Source organism: Lepidochelys kempii, chromosome 3, assembly GCF_965140285.1.
Source record: "Lepidochelys kempii isolate rLepKem1 chromosome 3, rLepKem1.hap1, whole genome shotgun sequence".
NCBI classification, from domain to species: Eukaryota; Metazoa; Chordata; order Testudines; family Cheloniidae; genus Lepidochelys; species Lepidochelys kempii.
Genome location: NC_136382.1, coordinates 210848669 through 210872113, shown reverse-complemented (window position 1 = coordinate 210872113; position 23445 = coordinate 210848669). Strand labels below are relative to the sequence as shown.

General features: G+C 53.3%; 1 protein-coding gene across 4 annotated transcripts in view; it reads left to right on the top strand.

Moving 5' to 3' along the window:
- Positions 1–17524: 17524 nt before the first annotated feature.
- Positions 17525–23445, top strand: part of ACSS1 (acyl-CoA synthetase short chain family member 1) — an 80141-nt gene continuing 74220 nt past the window's right edge. The window contains exon 1 of one of the 4 annotated variants that reach the window (XM_073339935.2): positions 17525–17876. In XM_073339935.2, coding sequence (XP_073196036.2) covers positions 17567–17876 — 310 coding nt within the window. In that variant the 5' untranslated portion in view covers positions 17525–17566. The remainder of the gene's footprint in view (positions 17877–23445) is intronic. The other 3 variants (XM_073339936.2, XM_073339933.2, XM_073339934.2) reach the window with 3 other exon arrangements.

Genomic DNA, 23445 nt, shown 5'->3' with positions numbered 1-23445 from the left:
ACAATCCTGCAGGAGAACAGCCTGTCTGAGCCTGAGCTGTACACCGGCTGAGAAACCGCCCGTGGGTGTCTGGTCATAGAAGGGCTCTCTTCCTATAGACCGCAGGTATTTCATACTGTAAGGCAGTGAGGAGCTGCCAATACGTCACCAAGGGGCTTCTGCCTTAGCCACAGTACACAGCGTGTCTCAGGGACGTGGATACTCTCAGGGTAAGATTCCCTTCGGAGTGGGGACCAGGCAGAAAGGCCTCCATATGCCACTTAAGGCTCACGTTGGGGCAAGTCTGTACAGCAGCAGGGAGAGGTCCCTGTACAATGCCTCCATGCCACAGAGAGGGTCTCTGGGCTGGCCCCTGATAGACAGAAAGCAGTGATGAAGGCAGGCTGTGTTAGCAGACTAGATGTGACTAGTGTGACCAGACAGCAAGTGTGAAAGATCGGGACATGTTTTTCCCCCAGGAGGGCCGGTATAGTTGCTTAAATAAGACAAAGTCCCTAATATTGGGACATCTGGTCACCTGAATGTGAACACAAATCATAACCATCCAGTCACAGCAACCAGGAGTATTTGTCTGACTCTCAGGAACAAGGGTCTGATCCAGATCCTAGATAAGTGACTTCGGTGGGGTAGGATCAGGTCCTAACTCATTGATGCCAGGGATGAACCAGCAAAGGGCTAGAGAGTCTATTTAGATTATAAACTCTTCGGGCCAGAAACGGTCTCTTACTAAATATCTTTATACAGCCCTTAGCCCAGTAAGCCCCCCAAATCAGCTAGGACTTATAGATGCTACTGTAACGAATGATGCTGATGTTATAATAAGACTAAACTCTTTGGGGGCAGGGACAGTGCTTGTATGGTACTGAATACAATAGGGCCCAGAGGTGCTACTGTCTGATAATAATTTGATTTTTCACCCCTGATTTAGTGAATGACATTCTTGGTACAACAAGAGTATAACACTATTTCAGAGACAGCCACCTCCACCCTGGGTGGTCCAGAATGGAAACATGTAAAATGTGGTAAATAATTCTGTGATGGGATCCCTGGGGAGCAGCCTGGGACCGTGAGACCACTGTCTCATATAGCAACAGCGGGGCTGTTTCAAGTGATTATAAGGGACAGGCAAAAAGTCAGAGTGGTTTCCAAAAGAAAAGAAAATATAAGCACGCAGTCTAAACTCTCAACCCTATTAGACTGGGCAACATCTAGATCATAGAATTGTAGGACTGGAAGGGACCTCCAGAGGTCATCTAGTCCAGTCCCCTGCACTCAAGGCAGGACTAAGTATTATCTAGACCATCCCTGACAGGTGTTTGTCCAACCTGCTCTTTATCTCCAATGACAGAGATTCCACCACCTCCCTGGGCAATTTATTCCAGTGCTAAACCACCCTGACAGCTAGGAAGTTTTTCCCTAATGTCCAACCTAAACCTCCCTTGCTGCAATTTAAGCCCATTGCTTCTTGTCCTGTCCTGAGAGGTTAAGGAAAACAATGTTTCTCCCTCCTCCTTGTAACAACCTTTTATGTACTTGAAAACTGGTATGTCCCCTCTCAGTCTTCTCTTTTCCAGACTAAACAAACCCAATTTTTTCAATATTTCTTCGTAGATCATGATTTCTATACCGTTAATCATTTTTGTTGCTCTTCTCTGGATTTTCTCCAATTTGTCCACATCTTTCCTGAAATGTAGCACCCAGAACTGGACACAATACTCCAGTTGAGGCCTAATTAGCACAGAGTAGAATGGAAGAATTACTTCTCCTGTCTTGCTTACAACACTCCTGCTAATACATCCCAGAATTATGTTTTGCTTTGTGTTTTTTAAGACCCCCCCCCCCAAAAAAAAACACACAAAAAACCAACAACTGTTGACGCATATTTAGCTAGTGGTTCACTATGATCCCTAGATCCCTTTCTGCAGTACTCCTTCATAGGCAGTCATTTCCCATTTTGTATGTAGATTAAGCAGTTTCTCACCCCACTGGATATTGCAGTGCATAGTACACAGGTTTCACCCTTGAAACCTGGGCCAATCTCCTCTGTTGGAGTCTTCAGTCTTCTGAGTGTCTTTTTCGCTTGCAGCATAGGTAGGGGAAGGAGAAAGGCCAGGCATGGGCCCCTGTGTTCTGTTTTATACCCTTAGTCCAGGTGCTTGCAGAACACAAGTCCAGACATGTCTGGTGGGCATTGCCGAGTCCCCAGACAAGGTTCAGCAATTCCCCTGGTGTGGCCTTATGCAAGTGAGTCATTGAATTGCAGTTCCCTTGCTGGACAATGGCTGTTGACAATTGTTTGACACCTGCCTGGATGCTGGTTACTTTCCTTGGCTTTGTCTCTGGGCACTTCCCAAACCCACAGCATATTTTAGTGACAACCATAAAACACAATTCTCATAACTTCATATGCATTAATGATATATATATTTAGACAGAACAGTGACTTTCAGCAGATCATAACTTTTCCCCTGATACCTCATACGGCCTGCTTTATATGCCATATCACAATGATCTATAAATGAGGAATATGGGGGTGACAGGGTGCTCCCCCAAGGTATAGAATGTCACAAATTCCACAACATCTCTTTCAATAGATCTAGGTTGCAACATTTCCTGCCACGTTTACATCTCTTCTCTGTGCCAGATGTTCAGCTCTATCCTAGGATTTAAAACAATCTGCTGAACTAATCATCAAAGAGGGGGAGGCACAAAGAAGAAAAAAAAAGTGAACAAAATGAGCTTATTTCAATGTGGGTCCCTGAGACTGACTGTGGAGAATGCATTTTGAGTGTTTATACAGAGACCGAGGGGTCTTCTTAGAATGGACCTACACCAGACTTTGTAAAATGAAGGCAGTGGGGTTTTGTTTGTAGCAACATCTGCATTCTGCCATCACTGGATGGCTTAGTAACATTCATTTTTAACTGGCATTTTATCTAGGCTTATCCTGTCAAGCTGCTTGATGGACTTTTAGATTGGAAGATTAAGCAAATGTGAAGATTTTAACAGAGCGCCCCCCACTGTAAAACGGAGGTGACTGGGCAGTGGATAAAATGTGTCATTCATAAGGCAGCAATGGTCCTGTGATTTTCTGTGAGGTTCCAGAAGTGCTGATCTAGCCTGCTCCAGAGTCCACGGAAGTGAGCAAGTCTTTCCATCGCTTTCATGGGCCCCATGTTCCCATCCTCCTCTTAGTCCACAATCCATACAAAGATGTTGGAGCTGGGGGGCTGTCACGCTCCCTGGCTTGAAGTGGATTCCATCGTATCCAGGGTTTACAGTTTGGCTCAATGGTTCTCAGCACCCCCACTATCCGCATTGTTCCAGCCCCCCTGAATCCATATCATCACCTAGCTGTTGATTAGACAGCACAGAAAATTACTGTTTATTGAGCAGCCCCATGTCCTGGCTTTATGTAGGACACCAGGAATCCTTGCACATGCAGATTCTTCAGTTTTCCTGCCACCGAAGGTCCCACAGAACAGCACACCCTTGAATACAGAGAAAGCCAAACAGCCAGGGCTAGACCGGGTAAGCCCTGGGAGAGGCGGTCATCAGTATCCTAGACACACCTCTGAGGCACAGTCGTCCCCCCCCACCCCAGTTTGCCCCTTGCTCAGGGAGGGGGTGTTCATAATTTGCCACTGGTCATTACCTGCAGTATAGTATAACACCAGCCATGCCAGTGGGCTGTGCACTGGGGCAGAACCAAGCCCCTGCCCGTTCCTCATCTCTCCCTGCCCACTCCCACCTGCTCTGGGGGCACACAGAGTAAGCAGGCCCCCAGCGCCCATTTACCAGACTATGTGCCCAGCACACGCAGGGATAGAGGGGGATTCATCGTTCTATTAGTCTCCCACTTACGCTTGCTTCTTTTTGTCTCTTCCTTTGCTCAGTGGGTTGAGCCGGCAGCCCTCACCCCACTCAATACACATTACTGGAGGGGCTCAGTGCACAGATGTTGCAGAACTGAGCTCTCCAGTCCAGATCTTCAGAGGTTTTTAGGCCCCTAATTCCAATTAAAGTCAATGGGAGTTAGGCACCTAAATACCTTTGAGGATCTGGGCCTGAGTTCCCATGGCTTTATTCCAGCCCCTAGCGTGGATGCACAGGGCTTCACACTGTCCGCAGCAGCACACACATGGCTCCTCTTCCATTCATTTCTCACCTCAGGGTACAGTCTGGATCATGGGCCAAGAGTTTCAGACGTGACTAGTGATTGTGGGTGGCCCATTTGAGACACCTTAAAGGGGCCGAATTTTCAGAGAGAAGCTGCCCAGCCATTTCAGAAAGTCCAGCCCCTCAAACACAATTCAAGTTGGGCATGGAGGCCTCTCAAATCACTAGCCGCCCCCTCCCCCAGAAAATCTTGGCCATGATCTCCCCATTTTCCTCACCAAGGAGTGGGTGGGGCATGGACTATGGTGAATACGGCAGCTCACAAGGACTTCAACACTGTTGCCTAAACAGCAGTGCTAGGCACGACTACAGAACACAAGGTGGCAATGTTCCTTTATTTTTATTACCACAGCCCCAGGACAGACAGAGTTGCTGAAGAAATGATATCTAGTTCCCCACGCCCCCATGTGCGCACAGCTAAGTGTTGTGGCTGGTGCAGTTCAACACCTTTCAGCCTTGGTGTTAACCCGTCAGGGGCTGATGCGTTGGAGCACAGACCTTGTGCAGAAAAATTAAAGAGCCTTTTTTTGGTTATCAAACTTTTTATTTCTGTAAAGTGCGAATTAGTGGGCTGAGGACAAGCTTTTCATAAAAGCCGAAGGCCCAGATCAATGGGAGTTAAGTGTCTAAGTCTTTGTGGGTCTAGCCCATTGTGACTTAGGAGCACACATTCCCTGGACTTTCAGCAGGACTATATAATACCGTATCCCATTGACATCCAATGGGACGTGTGCTCCTAAGTCACTTAGATGCTTCTGAAAATCTGCCCCCCCTTTATCCTCAGATGTGTGGGAGCTACTTGTGGCTCCTCTGAGGGGCAGGAAGAGAGCGGTAAGTGCAGGGAGCAGCCAGCCAACCAGAGACTGAAGCTGCCAGGAGCAGCTGAAACTGGGACTGTTGCACTGGAATGGGATAGGGTGTAAGAACATAAGAACGGCCCAAAGGTCCATCTGGCTCAGGATCCTGTCTTCTAACAGTGGCCAATGCTAGGCGCCCCAGAGGGAATGAACAGAATAGGTCATCACCAAGTGATCCATCCCCTGTCACTCATTCCCAGCATCTGGCAAACAGAGGCTAGGGACACCATCCCTGCCCCTCCTGGCTAATAGTCAAGTTCATGGAGGACAGGTCCATCAATATCTAGTTCTGTTTTGAACCCTGTTATAGTCTTGGCCTTCACAACATCCTCTGGCAAGGAGTTCCACAGGTTGACTGTGCATTGTACGAAAAAAAATACTTCCTTTTGTTTGTTTTAAACTTGCTGTCTATAAAAAGTGGGGCCCAGTTAGGGCCACTCCTGCCCCCCAGCACCCTCCAGAGTCAAACTATGCAGGGGAGTCTCCCCCCATGGAGTCACTAGGACCCATGCTGTGTCCCCTCCCCACACCTCCCCAGCCAAGTGGCTTTGGACAAAGAACTTGCAGTGAGGAGCCAGGCAGAGGCTGAAGCAGAGCAGCTGTCAGAGCAGCGAAAGCAGGGACCCCAGACAGTGATGTCAACCCTGTCCCTGACGGTCACTCACACCTGCCCTTCATACCTGCCACCTCCTTCTCCCTGACCTGTCTCCTCCCCGTCCCCTCAGCACCCCCTCTCCCTGCTCTTGTGTCCCCGGTTAGTGCCATCACCCAGATCCCTCTGCACGTACCTTCTAGCCCTTACCCCAGCCAGGATCTCTCCTGTCTATTTAGGCTCTAAGCTCTTTGGAGCAGGGACAGTCTCTCATTCTATGTTTGTCCAGCATCTAGCACAAGGGATCCTGCTCTTGGTTGGCCAGGGGGCATTACCGTAACCCCATGATTACTAACATACGCCACTTTCCTGCTCACCCTACTCCTAGCTGTGACTGGAGACCTACCTAGCCACTGGTGTTGTTCAGGGCAGGCTAAAGGGGCCGCAACCCCAGTCATGGATTGCCAGCTCGCAGTGCATGCTGGCCAGGCTCCCCACCCATCCCTCTGTGAGGGTGGGCTGAGAAGGAGAGCATGCAAGGATGGGACCAGCACAAAGGGGATTTAACAGGGCACCGAGTCTATGCTGCTGAGTTGGATGGTGTCAATCCCCACCCATCCCCACCTTCTACCAAAAGACAAAAGGCAGAACAGAATCCCCTCCCCTAATCCCAGGGAGAATCCTCCAGGTCACTGGTAGAGCTCCCCTTTTTCCTCTTCTTTATCCCTGTGACAGGGTCAGGACTCACCAATGCAGCACCTCCTGCTGGCACGTGTGGGAATTAGCGCTGTCCGTTGCGGAGCACCCTCTGCTGGTGGTGTCCCGTCCGTCGTCTGCTGTGCCGGTATCCGGACTCGCATTGCTCCCCGCTCGGCGACATCCACTTCAGGACACTGCCCCCTAGTCCATCCTTACCCCCTTCCAGGGTGGGGTGGGTTAACAGCAGTCTTCCAACTCACCCCTGCCGCAGTGCCCAACCACAACCCCCAAAGTCTAGCGCCTCTGCTCAAGGGCCGGTTGCAGTCTGTCATGCCCACTCCTCCATGCCAGGTGCAGTACAGGGGGGGACCCAGGCCCACCCACTGCTCTGGGTCCCAACCCAGGGACCCTCTAGTAGCAGCCTCTCCACCCTCCTTCTCTCCCCTTGTCTGTCCATCCTTCCTGGGTCACTTCCCCTCTGACCCCTTGCATCCTCTAGGCCTCTCTGGTCAGGGCCTGCAGTCTGACAGGTAACGGGCTCGAGTCGAGCCGAGCCCTGCCTATTTCCTTAGCTCAGAAAACAGCCCTTCACCTCTGAAGGTCTGAGACAGACTCGCTGCTTTGCTTCTGGGCAGCCTTTTTATAGGGCCTAGCCTGGCCCTGATTGGCTGCCCTCGACTCTGCACTGATTGGCTCCCCCACAGACCCTCTTTGATTGGCTGCCATTCTGCGCAGTCACTCTGGCCTGTTGTCGCCCAATTTTGCCAGGGGGTGGGGCACCGCCCCACCACAATCCCCCTAGCCTAAGGGATAACTTTGTGACCACCATTGTTCTGTACCTGGAAGATTGGAACGATTCCTTTGGGAGCTTATCCACACAACTTCTTTATGTTCAGCACCAGATCCCCAGCAGTAAAAGGATCAGAGATGGTGGCACCAGCAGGAGGGAGGTCTTCCTGCTGCAGGCAGAAGAGACACTCTAGAGTCAGGCTGCTAAAACTGCAGGCCTAGTAATCTACATAGAGCCAAAGCCAGGCTAGGGAGCGAGGTGCTAATCTGAGCCTCGGAAGGTACGTCTACACTGTGAGAAAAGACCTGCAGCATGGCCGCAGCGGGCTCAGGGCAGCTGACCCGGTCTTGCGGGGCTATACGATTGCAGTGTACAGCCTGGGCACTGAGACCCCGCAAGGGGGAGGGTCCCTGAGTCCGGGATCCAGCCTGAGCCCAAACACCTACACTGCAATGTTATAGCCCTGCCCCCCAGGCCCGTGAGGCCATCAGCTGAGCCGATACCCAGTGCTGCAGACTTCTGATCGCAGAGTAGATATACCCAGAGAGTGAAGTAACGGAACACCACAGCCCTTTAGCAATCAGGGTGAGCTAGCTCTGCTCAAGGAAAGTTTCTGGTGCCTTCTGTGCATGCTATGACTTCCTGCTTGAGAAGTGCTTTGAAGATGTAACCGTACAGCTCCAGAGAAGTGATGTTATCATTCAAGCTAATTTGCAGAAGAGAAGCACCACATGCAGGAGAAAAGGAAATGAACAGAAGGGAAGTTATATAAAACTGAACAGAAAATAAGATGAAGCAAAGAACTGAAGCCTCTAGAGTGAGAATGTTTTCCTCACCTTAATACTTCGGAGCCAAGTTGAACTCTAGAGGTAACTCCGGGGCAAGGTTTCTAGGAATGAAAGAGTGTATTCTCCTGGACCAGGCAAAGTGATGTAGCTTTATTGGCTTCAACAGAGCTGTGCCGATTTAGGCCAGCAGAGGATCTGGCCCATTTGTTCTAAAACACAGCTCCAGCTGGCTGTGCATTTTGAAGGGTTACATGGAAAAGATCTGGGACAGCACATGAGAACGTATTTTCTTTCAAAGAAAAATCCCCTTTGGGGAAGCAGGAAGGAGTGCGAACAAAGCACACAAAGACAGCTGATTCACAGGACTATTTGTTCCCTCTTGTTGTTCCTGCCAAGCCACAGAAGGGACCTGCCTGATGTTAGAACAAAGGAAAGGCACAAAGGCTGCCGGTGGTCAAAGAAGCCAGCAAGAACATTCCAGCTCCAGGAGACAAACACCGAGGGGACAGCCTGCAGCTTTACCACAAGCCTCGGCAGTGCATAGTTGTGATCTCCCAGGAGAAGCACAGAACAGATTCTGGGCCCTACAGTTACCTTCCTGCTTAGCCCCTTGCTCTGGGGGACAAATGGGTGTAGTCATTTGGTGGTATATGTTTTACCTCCACTTGTCACTGGGGCTGATGGCGACATGTGCTGGGCCACAGTGAATATGGGCCAGGGTGGCTGCTAGGGAAGATGGGCTACAAACCAAGTCTGACCTCTGATGGGTTCACCTCACTCATGCTGATGAAGGGCCATTGAGTTCAGTGCACTTATTCCTGGTTGATCCTGGGAGCAGTGAGAGGCGAGTCCGGCTAGGTGACTTCAGTGGGATTGCACCAGAGTTAACTGAAAGCAGAATTTGGCCCTACTAGTTAAACAAGGGACAGAGCTAATTTGTAATGATGAAGTGAGGGCAGTTGGAAAGTGTACCGATAGCACTGAACACCTGCCAATTTTGCTTGTGGTTACTAAGAACCATGGTCAGCACGTTAGCTAGTTCTTTCTGTAGCTGCTCGTGCTGCTTCAGTCAGTCTGCGGAGAGCAGTTGTAACAGGGAGGCAAGGTGCCAACAGAACTTGCTACAGAGCCTGCAGTTAAAGCTGAGTGAAGCTCGGTGGTTTTATTTTGCTAGGGACTGCGAGAGTATTTGGGTGCAGACTGCATCCATTTGCAAAACTCCTTCCCCACTTGGTGTTTTGCTTTGAGAACAGCTGTGTTCATCAGAAATAAACAGAGGCTGAATATATGGCAAAATAGGATAAGCCTGTAGCAAACTGTATTTGTAACATGTCTTAACTTGCTTGAGAGCAGCCCATTGGATTGCATTCCAGAGTAGTCAACACACAGTGGGGAGCTGTAATTCCCAGCACGGGTAGATGGACGGGCACTTCTCCAGCTGCAGGCCGGGGGTGGGCTGGCTGGGTGGCACAGGCTAGCTGCCAGAGTGCAATGTCCCCCACCCCCCTGAGTACATCCCTGGGCTGACAGCCCATGCACCATGGGCGCACTGCTGTTTTCAGGTGCTAGCTTGAGCACGGGTACATCTACCTGGGAATCACGCCTCCCTGCTGCAGCGTAGATGTGCCCACAGGCAGCTGCCTTGGCCAGGAAAGGGTCTTGTCACCTCACTGAGCAGCCATCACTGAGGAGCCATCAAGACTGCAATCTGGGGCCCACAGTTTTGATGGTCTCCCAGCGGCTGGCCCCTACCCTCCTGGAACAAGGGTCTCTCCACATGGGGCCCACAAGGGGGAGGACTGTGTGGCTGGGTGGGGGTTGGAGGTTCCCGGTGGCAGAGAGACGGAGACCCTACTTTGCTGCAGCGTGCTGGCCTGACCACCTGTCAGGACTAGTAGGAGGGAGCACAGCAGGGACTCTGCCCCGCTGGAAAGGCCGACAAAAGCAGACTCGTGGAAGGGGAGAGATCGGACCAGGGGAGGACGCGTCTCAGGACTGCTGTTGTTTTCTGTAACTCTCGAGTACTTGCCTTCCACCGCATTGTCCCTACGCTAGAAGCCGAGTGCCCACAACCTCAGCAGAGCGCTGCGGTACAGGGGTTGGCAGGTGTGAACACCTAGGAGGGTCAGAAGCCCTGGTTTCAGGGTCTAGGGTGACTGGGTGGCAGCACCCTGTGTTCCAAGGAAGGCGTCAGAAGAAAGGTCTGAACCTAGACGTGTTCCCTGTAGACCCAGAGACTAGACTCTGCCTGGACCCAGCTGGCTGGGAGCGTGTGAGAGCCAGTGGCTGGGCCCCCTCAGAAGGCTGGGGATGGTCCAGGGGGGGACATGGGTGCAGTGGTAACAGAATAATGGCCACTTTCAGGTCAGACTTACGTGACATCACAAGTGCAGAAGACAGAGGCAGATTAGGGGTTTGTGGTGCTCTGGGCCAGAGCAAGTGGGGTCCCTTCCTCACCCCTTTTGCCTGCAGCCCCTCCGGCCTCCCTCAGTGCTCCTGCCAGGGAAATGAGGTGGGGGCATGGGGGCTTCCTCCACCCGGTACTCCTGCCGGGGAGCGGGGTTGGGGCACAGGGTCTTTCTCCGCTGCTGGCAGAAGCACTGGGCTGATAGGTGGACTGGGGCAAGCCCCCGTTCCCACTCCCAGGCAGGAGCACCAGATGGAGTGGGTCAGGGCGTGGGGTGCCCCTATTTCTAGGGGCCCCCAATTGGCCAGGGCCCCCTGGGCACAGGACCTGTTGGCCCAGTGGCTAATCCACCACTGGCTGAAGTCTCAAGACAAAACAACACAATCAGTCAAAGGCGGGAAGAGCGTACACACTGCGGGTGTGTCCCAGCATGGCTGGGCAGGGCAGAGCAGCTCTTCCCTGACTAGCGCCCCTCACCTCTTCGTGTGACTCAGCCCTCTGGCCAGGTTACGTTTTAGCTCCATCCTTTCTGGGGTATCATCACATCCAGCACAGTAATAGCCCCAGTGTTTACATCCTGCCTTTGGACTCTGGGCCCTGTGGTCCTTGCACCCCTGCTCTTGCGGTTTTTTAAGCTTATCTCCTCAGGGGCTTTGCACCAGCTTCCTAGGCAGATCCTCCCATTACACTGGGTTTCAGTTCAGGGACCCTAGAACCAGCAGCCAAAGCCTGCTGCTTCTCTAGATTCTTCCTCCAAAGCACACCCCTCCGCTCAGGACTCCTGTGAGCAGGTTCCCTGCAGAGTTTCATTCTGTGGGCCCTCCGCCAGGAAGTGCTGCCCTGCAGAGCTCTTCCAAAATCACCTGCTGCTTCTGGGTTCGGTCCCCCCTATTGAGCCAGTTCTTTCCCCTGGCCTAGGAGCCTCTATGCAAGCTTTCTGCTGGTGGGTTTCCCAGCTGTAGTCAGTTCTGCCCAGAGAGGCACTGCAGAGTGCCTGTTCCCCTCAGTAAAGCCCCTTTCTGCTCCAGATGTCCTGTCTTTACAGCACCACCCAGCTCCTCCCCATCAGCTCTCATCCTTAATTGGGCCTCACCCACCCTCCAGGTGCAACAAGGTGGGTTGACTGGCCTCTCCCGCTCTCTTTAACTCTTCTTGAGCCAGGATGGGGCATAAGCCGCATCACACCACATTTGCACTAAACTGGGCCCAGATTAATTGCAAGCTTCCCAATACTTGCTGGGCCAGATTCAGACAGCCCCACTCACCCCCAATAGATCCTCGCTCAACAAAGACTCCCACTGACTTCAGCGGCACTGTGCATGGAGCTAGGCACCATGCAGCATGAGAAGGGCAGCAGAACCTGGCCAGAGGGGGATCTTTCTATGACCTTTCTGTAAGTCTGTGTGCACCAAAACATGAAAGCAGGGTTGTGATTTCAGTGCAGCTGTTTCACACAGCTCCCCTTGGGAGACCACAGCACAATTACAGACACTGTAGTGCAAGTTTATCCCACTTCACACGTGTTTCTGTTTTATACCCCTTCCCCACCCCTTTTCCTGTTACTTTTCACAAAGGCCCAGCTCCTCAAAGGTATCTTGTAGCAGATGGTCTGTTTGGGCCCCGAAAGTGAAGCAGCATGTGCTAGCCTATGTTTGGCTGGCCCACTTGCTCACCTTCCCCGTGCCACTTCCTCCATGCGTTGTGACCTCAGATGCATCATACATGCGAGGTCACATAGGTGCTGGAACCAGGGATGCTGGGGGAGCTGCCGCATCCCCTGGCTTGCAGTGGTTTCTATCATATGCAGGGTTTTCCGTTTGGTTCAATGGCTCTCAGCACCCCCACTATAGACATTGTTCCAGCCCCCCTGCGCGGTCACGCCATGTGGAGAAAAATGGCAGCCTCCACAGACTAGAATTGTCACGACCCCAACTGCTGATTTAGGGGTCATGGTAGAAACCAGCTGAACATGATCTCACTGTGCGATGTTGGTGCTAAGACATCCAGTGCAACCCTTGGATGCATAGGTAGGGGAATACAGAGTAGAAGTAGGGAAGTATTATTACCCCTGTATATTGCCTTAGTGAGACCATTACTAGAATACCGTGTCCAGCTCTGATGGCCACACTTTGAAAAGGAGGTTAACAATTCAAAAGGATTCAGAAAAAAAGCTATAAGACTGATTCCAAGTTTGGAAAACCTGCCTTACAGTGAGAGGCTAAAGAAGCTCAGTCTATTTAAGTTAAGAGATGACTTAATTATGATCTATAACTACCTACATGGGGTGAAGATTTCTGACACTAGAGAGCTGTTAAATTTAGCAGACAAAGACATAAAAAGATCCAATGGCTGGAAGCTGAAGTGAGACAAATTCAGACTGAAAATAAGGCACAATTTATTTACAATGGGGATAATTAACCACTGGAACAAATTTTCTAGAGATCTGGAGGCTGGCCCTATCACTTGAGGTCTTTAAATCATGACTGGATGCTTTCTAAATGATATGCTGTAGCTCAACCAGAAGTTATGATCTTGAATTAGGAGCCAAGTTCTCTAACCTGTGTTAAGAAGGAGGTCAGATTAGATGGTCATAATGGTCCCATGTGGCCTTGAAATCTGTGACTTTATGAAAATGTATGAACCTTTAATAAAAAATGGAGTAAATCAGACAGGTTAGCTTTGGCCATGGGTGTGGAGGTAAAGCAGCAAGCACAAGATCTGACTGGAATAGAAGTCTCAAGCCTTTCTGGATAAAGGAAAACAAAACTCAGTTTGTCTTGGAAAATATGGGAAACCAGAGCTAAATGAAAAGATTAAAATTATTGTACAGAAGGACATCAAAGCATCTGACCCAGCTTCCCTCACTGAACTCTGGATCTCCAGAGCTCTGAATTTGAAGATAATTGATGAAACAAACCATCTGCTCAAGCAGGAAACCATGACCAGTGCATAAAGAAAACAATTTTTGAACCTAGAGTTGGTCTGAAAGTGGGGTCTTTTTCCATGGACATTTTTTTTGTTGAAACTTCAAATACAAAAATATTTCAGATTAAAACCAAAATATTTTGACTCGGAAATGCTGTCACGGTGCCTCATGGGAGTTGTAGTTTGGGTGTTCTGTGATTCCATTCTTTTCTATAGGCTGGGTTTCCTATAGCTCCCTTGATGCACCAAGGTCTTTGCTCTTGAAGAAGGGAGGTGGTACATCACGGAAGTCCCTACCCATGGTGCATCATGGGAAATATAGTCTTGCCAGGGAACCCAGCTCATAAAGCAGAATGGGACTCGAGGCAACCGAACTACAACTCCCATGAGGTATGGCGACAGCACAGCCCAATCAACATCTTTCCTTCTCAGCCACAATATTTCATTTTTGATGTTTGTTTTTTTTTTTCTACAAAAGTAGAATTTTTCCAGGGAAAGCAGACACTTCACAGAAAATGTTGCTTGGTTGGAAACCCAATTTTTCATTGAAAATAATTTTGATGGGGATGTTCTGACCAATCCTAGTTGAACCTCCTAATTTATGAAGAATGACCCATATTCTTATATGCCAGTAGGTGGCACTCGTTCCATTGACGATCTACATATACAAATACATGTAGCTAGCACATAGCCTTCCTGTAACACCACACAGGTGGAAAGATCCCTCAGGCTGCTGTGACAGCGAATAACTTAGTAACTAACCCAAAAGAAGTATTAATATTTCTAGTGTTCAGAAAGGGGATAGAGAATTACCGTAGCACTGCAGCAACAGACTTTGTTATGTAGATATAGATATACAAATAAGTAAAAGTGTATCTGTTCTCAGATATCAGCCCTGTCATACAGGTGAAGATTCCTACTGTGTCAGGAATTCAGAGGTGTTGATATTGTAGCTACTTTGCAGGTCCCTGAGAAAATCCAGGTTAATCATCAAACTAAAATTTATGTGTTTGGGAACATTTCTGGAATGGGAAAATTTAAATAAAATTATATTTGTTGTTACTGCTACCCAAGAAAGTTTCTCGATTTTAATCCTGGAGGCGAGGACTAGAGCCTGTTACTCTGAGAAGAGAAATGAGCCCTTTTAATAGTAAATGTTCTATGAGTGAGCAGAATTTGAGTATCACTCCCATGCTTTTGCATTGCTTCTTGAGGCACATGAACCCCGCAGACAGTACAGCCCTGTCAGGCCAAATGTGTGCTTAAAACGAACGGTTACTCATCAGCCATTGCTTCCAAAGTGTACGGTGTATTCCCCTTCTGCGCCCTGCCCTAGGCACCGCTCAGTGTTGAGTGGTGGGATGATGACATCCCAGGTAAACTGCCCCTATAAACAGCTCGTTTTTGTTTGTGAGTGGTGCTGCTGAGAAATCAGAAACCCGTAATGCAGCCATTCCTGTACGTGGGTTTGCTGAGGGGCAGGAGAGTGGGCATGGATATGGACCACACAGCCAAATACAGAGGTTTTGTACCTCTCTAGATATCAAAGCTGTAGTTATCCGTTCTTTGTGTTAACCAAGATGTTCTTCACTGAGGACAAACCGTAACTATGTTTATTAGACAGAAGTGATCTGAGAATTTTGTCAGCCCCAGCGCTCTCCTCCACCACCATACACGTACCTTCCTTTCGTTTGTCTGCACGTCTGAAATGTGCCCAGATACCAGGGTGAGGGCGCAGACAAGAAAAAGGAGGAGCCAGAGGCAAGCTGTGTGTCAGAACTAGCGCCCGTGGTATACCGTCACCCTAAGGATGCTGCAGAGTAAATATTCCCTGCGCTAATCTGCCGCAGAGTGATGTCTTCTCTAGGCGTGAAATGACTCCTCGGGCCTGATTCTCCTCTCAGGCTGGTAATGTACCAGTGTAACCTCACTGGCAGGAGGAATGAGCACTGGTGTAATTGAGTGCAGAATCTGCTACCTGTCTGGCTTGGCTCCGTCTTTTCAACCTACCCTGGGATGTTAGGGGGAAAAAGTCAGCTTAAAAAAAAACCAAAATCATCTGAGGCCCCTCTGGAAAAGAAACGGTGGGACAGAGAATAAGTTTCACCCTGGGCAACGCCAGTGCTTGACGGCTGACAGGAGGGATGTTTCTATGGGGTACCAGGGATAGGGTCAGGGGAGGGAGAAGTGTGTGGGAGTTGGGGAGGGTGATGTGCAGGGGAGGATTGGGAAGGCTGTAAGGAGGATGGGGGTTCAAGTGAATGTATGGGGATAGTGTAAGGGGTGTACATAGGGGCTACGGAGAGTATTCCGGGAGGGCTGTGAAAGTGATGGGGGAGTGTACGGGGAGGGTTAGCAAATGTATAGGGGAATGTGCAGGAGTTTATAGGATGTTCAGGGGTTTAGGGGCTGTATAGGGGTTTGGGGGAATACAGGGTGTATAGAGGTTTAGGTGGCATATGGAGGCATTTATGGGCTGTATAGGGATTTAGGGGATCCTAAGGGAGGGTGTGCGGTTTAGAGGGTTATGGGGGAGTGTATCGGGTGTATAGGGGAGGGCATGGGAGGTTAGAGGGTGCATGGGGCGTACAGGGGACTAGAAGGCATATGGAGGAGTGTATGGGGCCCACAGCAGTTTAGGAAGTATATCTGGAGTGTAGCAGGGAAGAGAGGGTTTAGGGGGTGTACAGGGAGGGTAGGGGGAAGTATATGGTGCATAGGTCTTGGGGGTATATGGGAGAGTGCACAGGGCGTAGAGGTTCAGGGTGTGTACAGGGTGTATATGGGTTTAGGGGGTGTATAGGGGAATGTACAGGGCATGTAGAGGAGTTTAGGGGATGTATATGGGGGTGTCGAGGGCTTTAGGGCTGTATGGGGGGCTGGGGGATTACAGAGGAAGGTAGGGGGCGCAGGGGCTGCCAGGGAGCATCTAGGGGGTTAGTTGTCTGTGGCTCAGGGAGGGGCTGAGGGCGGGGGGCAGGAGGGGCGGGGGGCACGAGCAGGGATTAGGGGGCGGGGAGGGGCTGAGGGCGGGGGCGCGGGCAGGGATTAGAGGGGCGGGGGGCAGGAGAGGCTGAGGGCGGGGGGCGCGGGCAGGGATGCGGGGGGCGGGGGGCGCGGAGCAGGGCGGGGGGCTGGAGGGGCTGAGGGCGGGGGGCGCGGGCAGGGATTCGGGGGGCGGGGGGCCCGGAGGGGCTGAGGGCGGGGGCACGGGCAGGGATTAGGGGGCGGGGAGAGGCTGAGGGCGGGGGGCGCGGGCAGGGATTCGGGGGCGGGGGGCGCGGAGGGGCTGAAGGCGGGGGGCGCGGGCAGGGATGCGGGGGGCGGGGGGCTGGAGGGGCTGAGGGCGGGGGCGCGGGCAGGGATTAGGGGGCGGGGGTCCGGAGTAGGGCGGGGGGCAGGAGAGGCTGAGGGCGGGGGGCGCGGAGGGGGGCGCGGAGCAGGGCGGGGGGCTGGAGGGGCTGAGGGCGGGGGCGCGGGCAGGGATTCGGGGGGCGGGGTGCCCGGAGCAGGGCGGGGGGCAGGAGAGGCTGAGGGCGGGGGGCGCGGAGGGGGGGCGCGGAGCAGGGCGGGGGGCTGGAGGGGCTGAGGGCGGGGGGCGCGGGCAGGGATTCGGGGGGTGGGGGGCCCGGAGCAGGGCGGGGGGCTGGAGGGGCTGAGGGCGGGGGGCGCGGGCAGGGATTCGGGGGGCCCGGAGCAGGGCGGGGGGCGCGGGCAGGGATTAGGGGGCGGGGGTCCGGAGTAGGGCGGGGGGCCCGGAGGGGCTGAGGGCGGGGGGCGCGGGCAGGGATGCGGGGGGCGGGGGGCAGGAGAGGCTGAGGGCGGGGGGCGCGGAGGGGGGCGCGGAGCAGGGCGGGGGGCCCGGAGGGGCTGAGGGCGGGGGGCGCGGGCAGGGATGCGGGGGGCAGGAGAGGCTGAGGGCGGGGGGCGCGGAGCAGGGCGGGGGGCTGGAGGGGCTGAGGGCGGGGGGCGCGGGCAGGGATTCGGGGGGCCCGGAGCAGGGCGGGGGGCGCGGGCAGGGATTAGGGGGCGGGGGTCCGGAGTAGGGCGGCGGGCCCGGAGGGGCTGAGGGCGGGGGGCGCGGGCAGGGATGCGGGGGGCGGGGGGCAGGAGAGGCTGAGGGCGGGGGGCGCGGAGGGGGGCGCGGAGCAGGGCGGGGGCTCTGTCCGGCCGGGGGGGGGCCCCACGGGCGGCGCTCACAGTGACCCCCCCGGCCGCGCGGCGGCAGCGGGCGGCGCCGTTGGGCGGGGCGGGGCGGGCGCTGGGGGCGGGGCGGGGCTCGGCTCGGGGCTCGGGGGCCGGGGCTCGCGGCTCGCGGCGCACAGGACCATGGCAGCGGCCGCGACGTGGGGCCGGGCGCGGGTCGCCCTCAGCCGGCGGAGCCCCTGGGGCCGGGGCGGCGCCCCCCCGCGGCAGCCCCCCGCGCGCCGGGCCGGCGGCGGGCCCCAGGAGCGGGCGGGCGCCGCCCTGCCGGCCGCGGAGTACCGGGAGCTGCGGGAGCGGGCGGCCCGGGAGCCCGCCGCCTTCTGGGGGGCGCTGGCCCGGGAGGCGCTGCGCTGGGACCTCCCGTACCACACGGCCTGCGACGGCCCGCTCGGCCGGGGCCGCTGGTTCCTCGGCGGCCGCCTCAACGTGTCCGGTGAGCGGCCCCCCCCGGGACCGGGACCGGGACGGGGACCCAACCTCCCCCCGGCCCCCCCCCCGGGACCTCCCGCCTTCCCTCGGGACCGGGACCGGGACCTCCTCCCGCCTCCCCCCGGGACCGGGACCTCAACCTCCTCCCGCCTCCCCCCGGGACCCCAACCTCCCCCCGGCCCCCCCGCCTCCCCCCGGGACCGGGACCCCAACCTCCCCCCGCCTCCCCGCGGGACCGGGACCCTGCCCCCAACCTCCCCCCGGGACCGGGACCCCAACCTCCCCCCGCCTCCCCGCGGGACCGGGACTTCCCGCCTCCCCCCGGGACCGGGACCCCAACCTCCCCCCGGCCCCCCCCGCCCCCCCCCGGGACCTCCCGCCTTCCCTCGGGACCGGGACCTCCTCCCGCCTCCCCCCGGGACCGGGACCCCAACCTCCTCCCGCCTCCCCCCGGGACCCCAACCTCCCCCCGGCCCCCCCGCCTCCCCCCGGGACCGGGACCCCAACCTCCCCCCGCCTCCCCGCGGGACCGGGACCCTGCCCCCAACCTCCCCCCGCCTCCCCGCGGGACCGGGACCCTGCCCCCAACCTGCCCCCGGCCCCCCCCCCGCCTTCCCCCGGGACCGGGACCTCCCGCCTTGACCGGGACCGTGCCCCCAACCTCCCCCCGGCCCCCCCGCCGGCGACCGGGCCCCCGCCGCCTCCCCCCGGGACCGGGACCCCAACCTCCCCCCGGGACCGGGCCCCCGCCGCCTCCCCCTGGGACCGGGCCCCTGCCCCCAACCTGCCCCCGGCCCCCCCCGCCTCCTCCCGGGACCGGGGCCCCGCCCCCCGACTCCCCTCGGGCCTGGGGCCCCGCCCCCCAGCCTCCCCCCGGGCCCCCCCGACTCCTCTCGGGCCATCCCCCACCTCCGACAGAGACCCCGTCCCCGCAGCCTCCTCTCGGGCCCCACCTCCCCCCGGGCCCGGGACCCTGCCCCCCAGTCTCCTCTTGGGGCCCCCCACCTCCCCCAGGACCCCTGATTCCCCTGGGCCGCCCCCGCCTCCTCCCGGGACCTCACCCCCCAGCCTCCTCTTGTGCCTCCCGGGCTTGAGACCCTGCCCCTCCAGCCTCCGCTCGGGCCCCCCACCTGCCCCAGGACCCCCGACTCCCTCGGGCCCCCCTAGCTTCCCCCCAGGACTCCCCACCTGCCCCCGGCTTGGGACCCTGCCCCCCAGCCTCTCCCTGGACTCCCTCCAGACTCTCATCTGTCCCCCACCAGCCTCCGCCCCCAACATCCTCAGACCCCCAACCACCCTCAGGCATTCCCTACTGGAGTCCCAGGACCCCCCCACCTTCTGTTGGACCCTAGAGCATCCCTGAGACTCTTTCTAGGCTCCCCGTCATCCTTCCCTAGGTTCCCTGCTCACAGGCAGTTGCCCTGGGCACCCTCACTCCCTCTGGGCATCCCCAGCCACATCGTCTTCTAATCCCCCCAGCCTCCTCCTCTTTCAACCCCAATCATCACCCCTCCCCCCACTCCTGGGCATCTCCAACCTCCTTAGCATCCCTAATGCCCCATCATTCCATATCCCCCCCCCGGGTGTCCCCTACTCTCTCCCCCAGTCCCCCATTATCCCCAATCATCTTCTCCCCAATCCCTTTTCACCTCCAACTCCTTGTCACTCCCCAGAGACTACCCCAACTTCCCTGCATCCCTTATCTCCCAAACATCCTATAATTCTTGGTCATACCCCTTCATAATCTTTCCATCACCTGCAGACCAATATTATCTCCCATTTTCATCATTGCTGTCCCCAACCCTCCCAACTCCATGTCATCCATCCACTATATAATTCCAAACTCCCATCATCCCACTCTTCCCTAGACTCCCATCGTATCAGTCCCCCATCCACTTTCTCTCATCAGTCTCCCATCACCTTAACCCTGCATCAATCCCCCTATATCATCTCCAGGCACTTTCAGTCCCCTAGTCCCTCTGTATTATCCCTCGAAATCCAAACCCTTAAAGTCTTCTCCAAATCCCATATCCTCCCAAGTCCCCGTAACCTCCTGTCCATCCACCCAAGTCCTATACCCTCCAGTCTTCTAGCTTCCCTGAACCCACATATCCTTTTTCTGACTCCCAGTTGGCATGACCTCTGGCCCATTGAGAAGTCTCCCGCCAACCCTCTAGGGCTTGTTCTTAATTAGTTTGCCTGTGTCTCCTGCTTCTGTTTCTTCAACTCCTCCATTCACAAGCAGCACGTGGGATGGGCTCATGCTGGTGGGCTGATTGGTGGAGAAGGAGGCGTCATCTCACCACAAAGCCCAGCCCATGCCACATAAACAAATGCTGGAAACTTCGCCTGCTCTTAGTGAGGAGGGAGACAGGCTGGGACGCTTCAAGTGTCTGTTTTTAATCTACTTTTATATGTCTTAGAAATGATATAGTTTATAATGGCCTTGCTATTTGGGATGTTTTCTCAGCTGGGGTGTAATTTGAGCTAAGCAGGTGTGAAGTTGCTAGTATTTGGCTGAGAGACCTGCGCAAAAAGCAGGTGCTGCAGGAATAGGTAATGGTCATTAAGTAGGTGGCACTCTTCCTACTGCTGCTGCAGATGCATCTTTTGTTTTGTTTTTGGCACATCGGACCAATTTTCATAGTGCAGGCTGGCTCTGCAGCACATGTGTGGGTGTCAAATTTAGCTGCATAGTTAATGTAGGTCTCTTTTAAAGTGCACAGTGAATAAAGTAAGTTTCACTTTATAAAAAGTATGTGTGAACTTGGGTAAATCACTTAATTTTTTGGTGCCTTGGTCAGTCCATCTGCCAACCAGAGCTTCTCATATGTACTTAGCTTTGCAAAATGCATTGGGGGTTTTCAGGAAAAAGTGCTTATTATTAGGCATATTTGACAAATTAAAAAAAATTGAGGCAGAAAATTTGTGTAGTATTGGGATAGCCCTGGGCGTCTCTAGCCAAAATACCTGTGTCAAATCCTGATCTGACACGAATTTGCTTTGTGAACTTGTAAAAAAATCTTTGCTCCAGCTCCATCTATAATATAAGGTTACATCTATGCAAATTGCTTTTGAGACTTACAGATGAAAATGTTTGTCCATTTTCATTTAAAGGTATTATCACAGATGTTTTATTTATGTTAGCTGAGTTCTTTTGCAGCCACTCTATACCAGTAGCATGTAGAACTGGGCCACTGGAACCATGAAAACACAGATTTCTTTTCTTCGCTTCTAGCACTGCCATGGTCTGACCTGTCACAGCCTTCTGTGCAGGGTCTCTGAAGGGCACTTACAGTCTTACAGAGGTCCTTAACATAGATGTGCAGGGATCATGCTTGCATTTATTGAGCAGAGCATTCTAATGCTGCTGAGCAAATAGTTGCACATCTTAAAGGAATAAAGTTAAAAAACAACAAAATTCCAACGACTATGAAATTCAATTAAGAAAACACTATAAGACTATTAAGGTTAATACTCAGAATCAAGAAGTGGCGAAGTTAAGGCTGTCTGAGCGACTTTACCTCTGCCATCTCTTGTATAGGCATTATTGAGGTGATGTTTTACTATCTGGTCGCACACCTTTAGAAATAAAACCTTAGATGTCATATCTATGTTGTTTTCTAATTAAGGAAAACTGTTCTTAAAAAGATACTGGAGTCCTTTTGAGACCGTTATAAGAGAGCTGTTGTTGCGTGGGTACATACAGATTCACTGTATATTTTACAGGTACACTGACATTAAGGGATACTATATCACTTGTCGTAATTGTACAGTTTGCCGTGATCTTCTTGACTATAATTGCTCTTCTGACGATTGTCGTGCAGCGTGCTCATGCTAGTTCATTGCTGTCCATCCCAGAGATGGCTGCACTTTGGTGATGTAAAGGGCTCTGCAATATCCACACAAGGACATCCTATTACTCAAGTAAAATATTATTAATTTCTTGAGAAAAATGAAAAAGTGATAAAGAATGTAAGCATCATCACTCTGTTTTCTGTTTCCAATGAGATGCTGATTGCTGGTCTCTTCACCCATCTTTGTTAACATTTTTAAAAGAAAATACTTTGTCATGACTGTTCTGTGCACCAGTGAGTGAAAAGCAAAAAACTGCCCATGTAAGGGACAAGTATGCTATCCTGGCATCGTCCTGCAGACCCTGACATTTTAATAACTAGCGACCCCCTTATGCATGACCAGCCAGAAGCACCTTACTCCACAAGTAGTCCCGTTGACTGTAGTGGCAGCACCCATGGCATAAGAGTTTCACAATCTAACCGTAGGAAAGAGATGATTTCTTTAGATGTCTGTACTTCATGCTCTGTATGTTTTGCTGCAAGGTCACAGAGCATGTTCATTCACTCTACTCTTTAGGCTTTTTATTTATTCTCAGATACGTACTATGGTGTGGTTCCAACTGTCAGGTGATAGGCAGATGACCTAGCAGAAATAGCAGTAGTCATTTGGAGGGAACCATTCACAGCTTCTGTTGTAGAACAGTCTGACATTGTGTTTGAGTGATGCTGGTCTTAGAGAAAGGTAGTCTTTAAGACCTTGACATATAGCTTTATTCCACAGATTTTTACAAAAGATGGCATTCAAATGCCCTCAGATATATAAAATCAGAAAGGATTTTTGTACACCAGGAAAAGTTAGAAAATCATGGATGCAAACCATTCAGGATTCTGCAGGTATTGCTTTTCTGAACAATCTGGGTTTCTGTGTTAAAAGCAAATACAAGTGATAATAGTAATCTAAGAAAAACACTAAACTATTCCTTGCCTATTTGTTGTTAGCATTTTTTCTCTTTCTCTTCCTCTCCCTGTAGTCAAGAATGAAGAGATTTGTGCAGGGTGGTACATTGGGATATATGCTAGAATCAGTGTATGAAATAATAGGAAAATGTAGGCTGAATATCACTGAATGGTTTTGGAGTGGAATTAGTAGAACCCCATCACTGGAGAGGTTTAAAACAGAGCTGGAGAAAGCACTAGAAGACTGCGCCATAAGGTACAGCCCCGTGCTGGCAGGGATGGGATAAGGCAGGGGTTCTCAACCTTTTTCCTTCTGAGGCCCCCGAAATATGCAATAAAAACTCCACAGCCCACCTGTGTCATAACAACTGCTTTTCTGCATAGAAAAGCCAGGGCCGATGTTAGGGGGTAGGAAGTAGGGCAGGTGCTCGGGCCCCACATCACAGGGGGCACTGCAAAGCTCAGTTGCTCAGGCTTCAGCTTCAGCCTGGAGTGGTGGGGCTCAGGGTCGTGCAGTCCCTTGCAGTGGGGCTTTGGCTTTCTGCCCTGGGCCCTAGAGAGTCTAATGCCTGCCATGCTTGATGGCCCCCCTGAAACCTGCTTATGGCCCCCCGGGCCCCAGAAATGGCTGACCTACTCAAGGGTCCTTTAGGATATGTCTCTACTGCAGCTGGGAAGTGAGATTCCCAGTTCAGGCAGACAGACTTGCACTAGCTCAGCTCAAGCTAGCGTGCTAAAAAATGGAAGCGTGGACGTGGCAGCATTCACTGGGGACAGCTCATGCTAGCATCCCAAGTGCGGACCCCAGGGGTCAGGCAG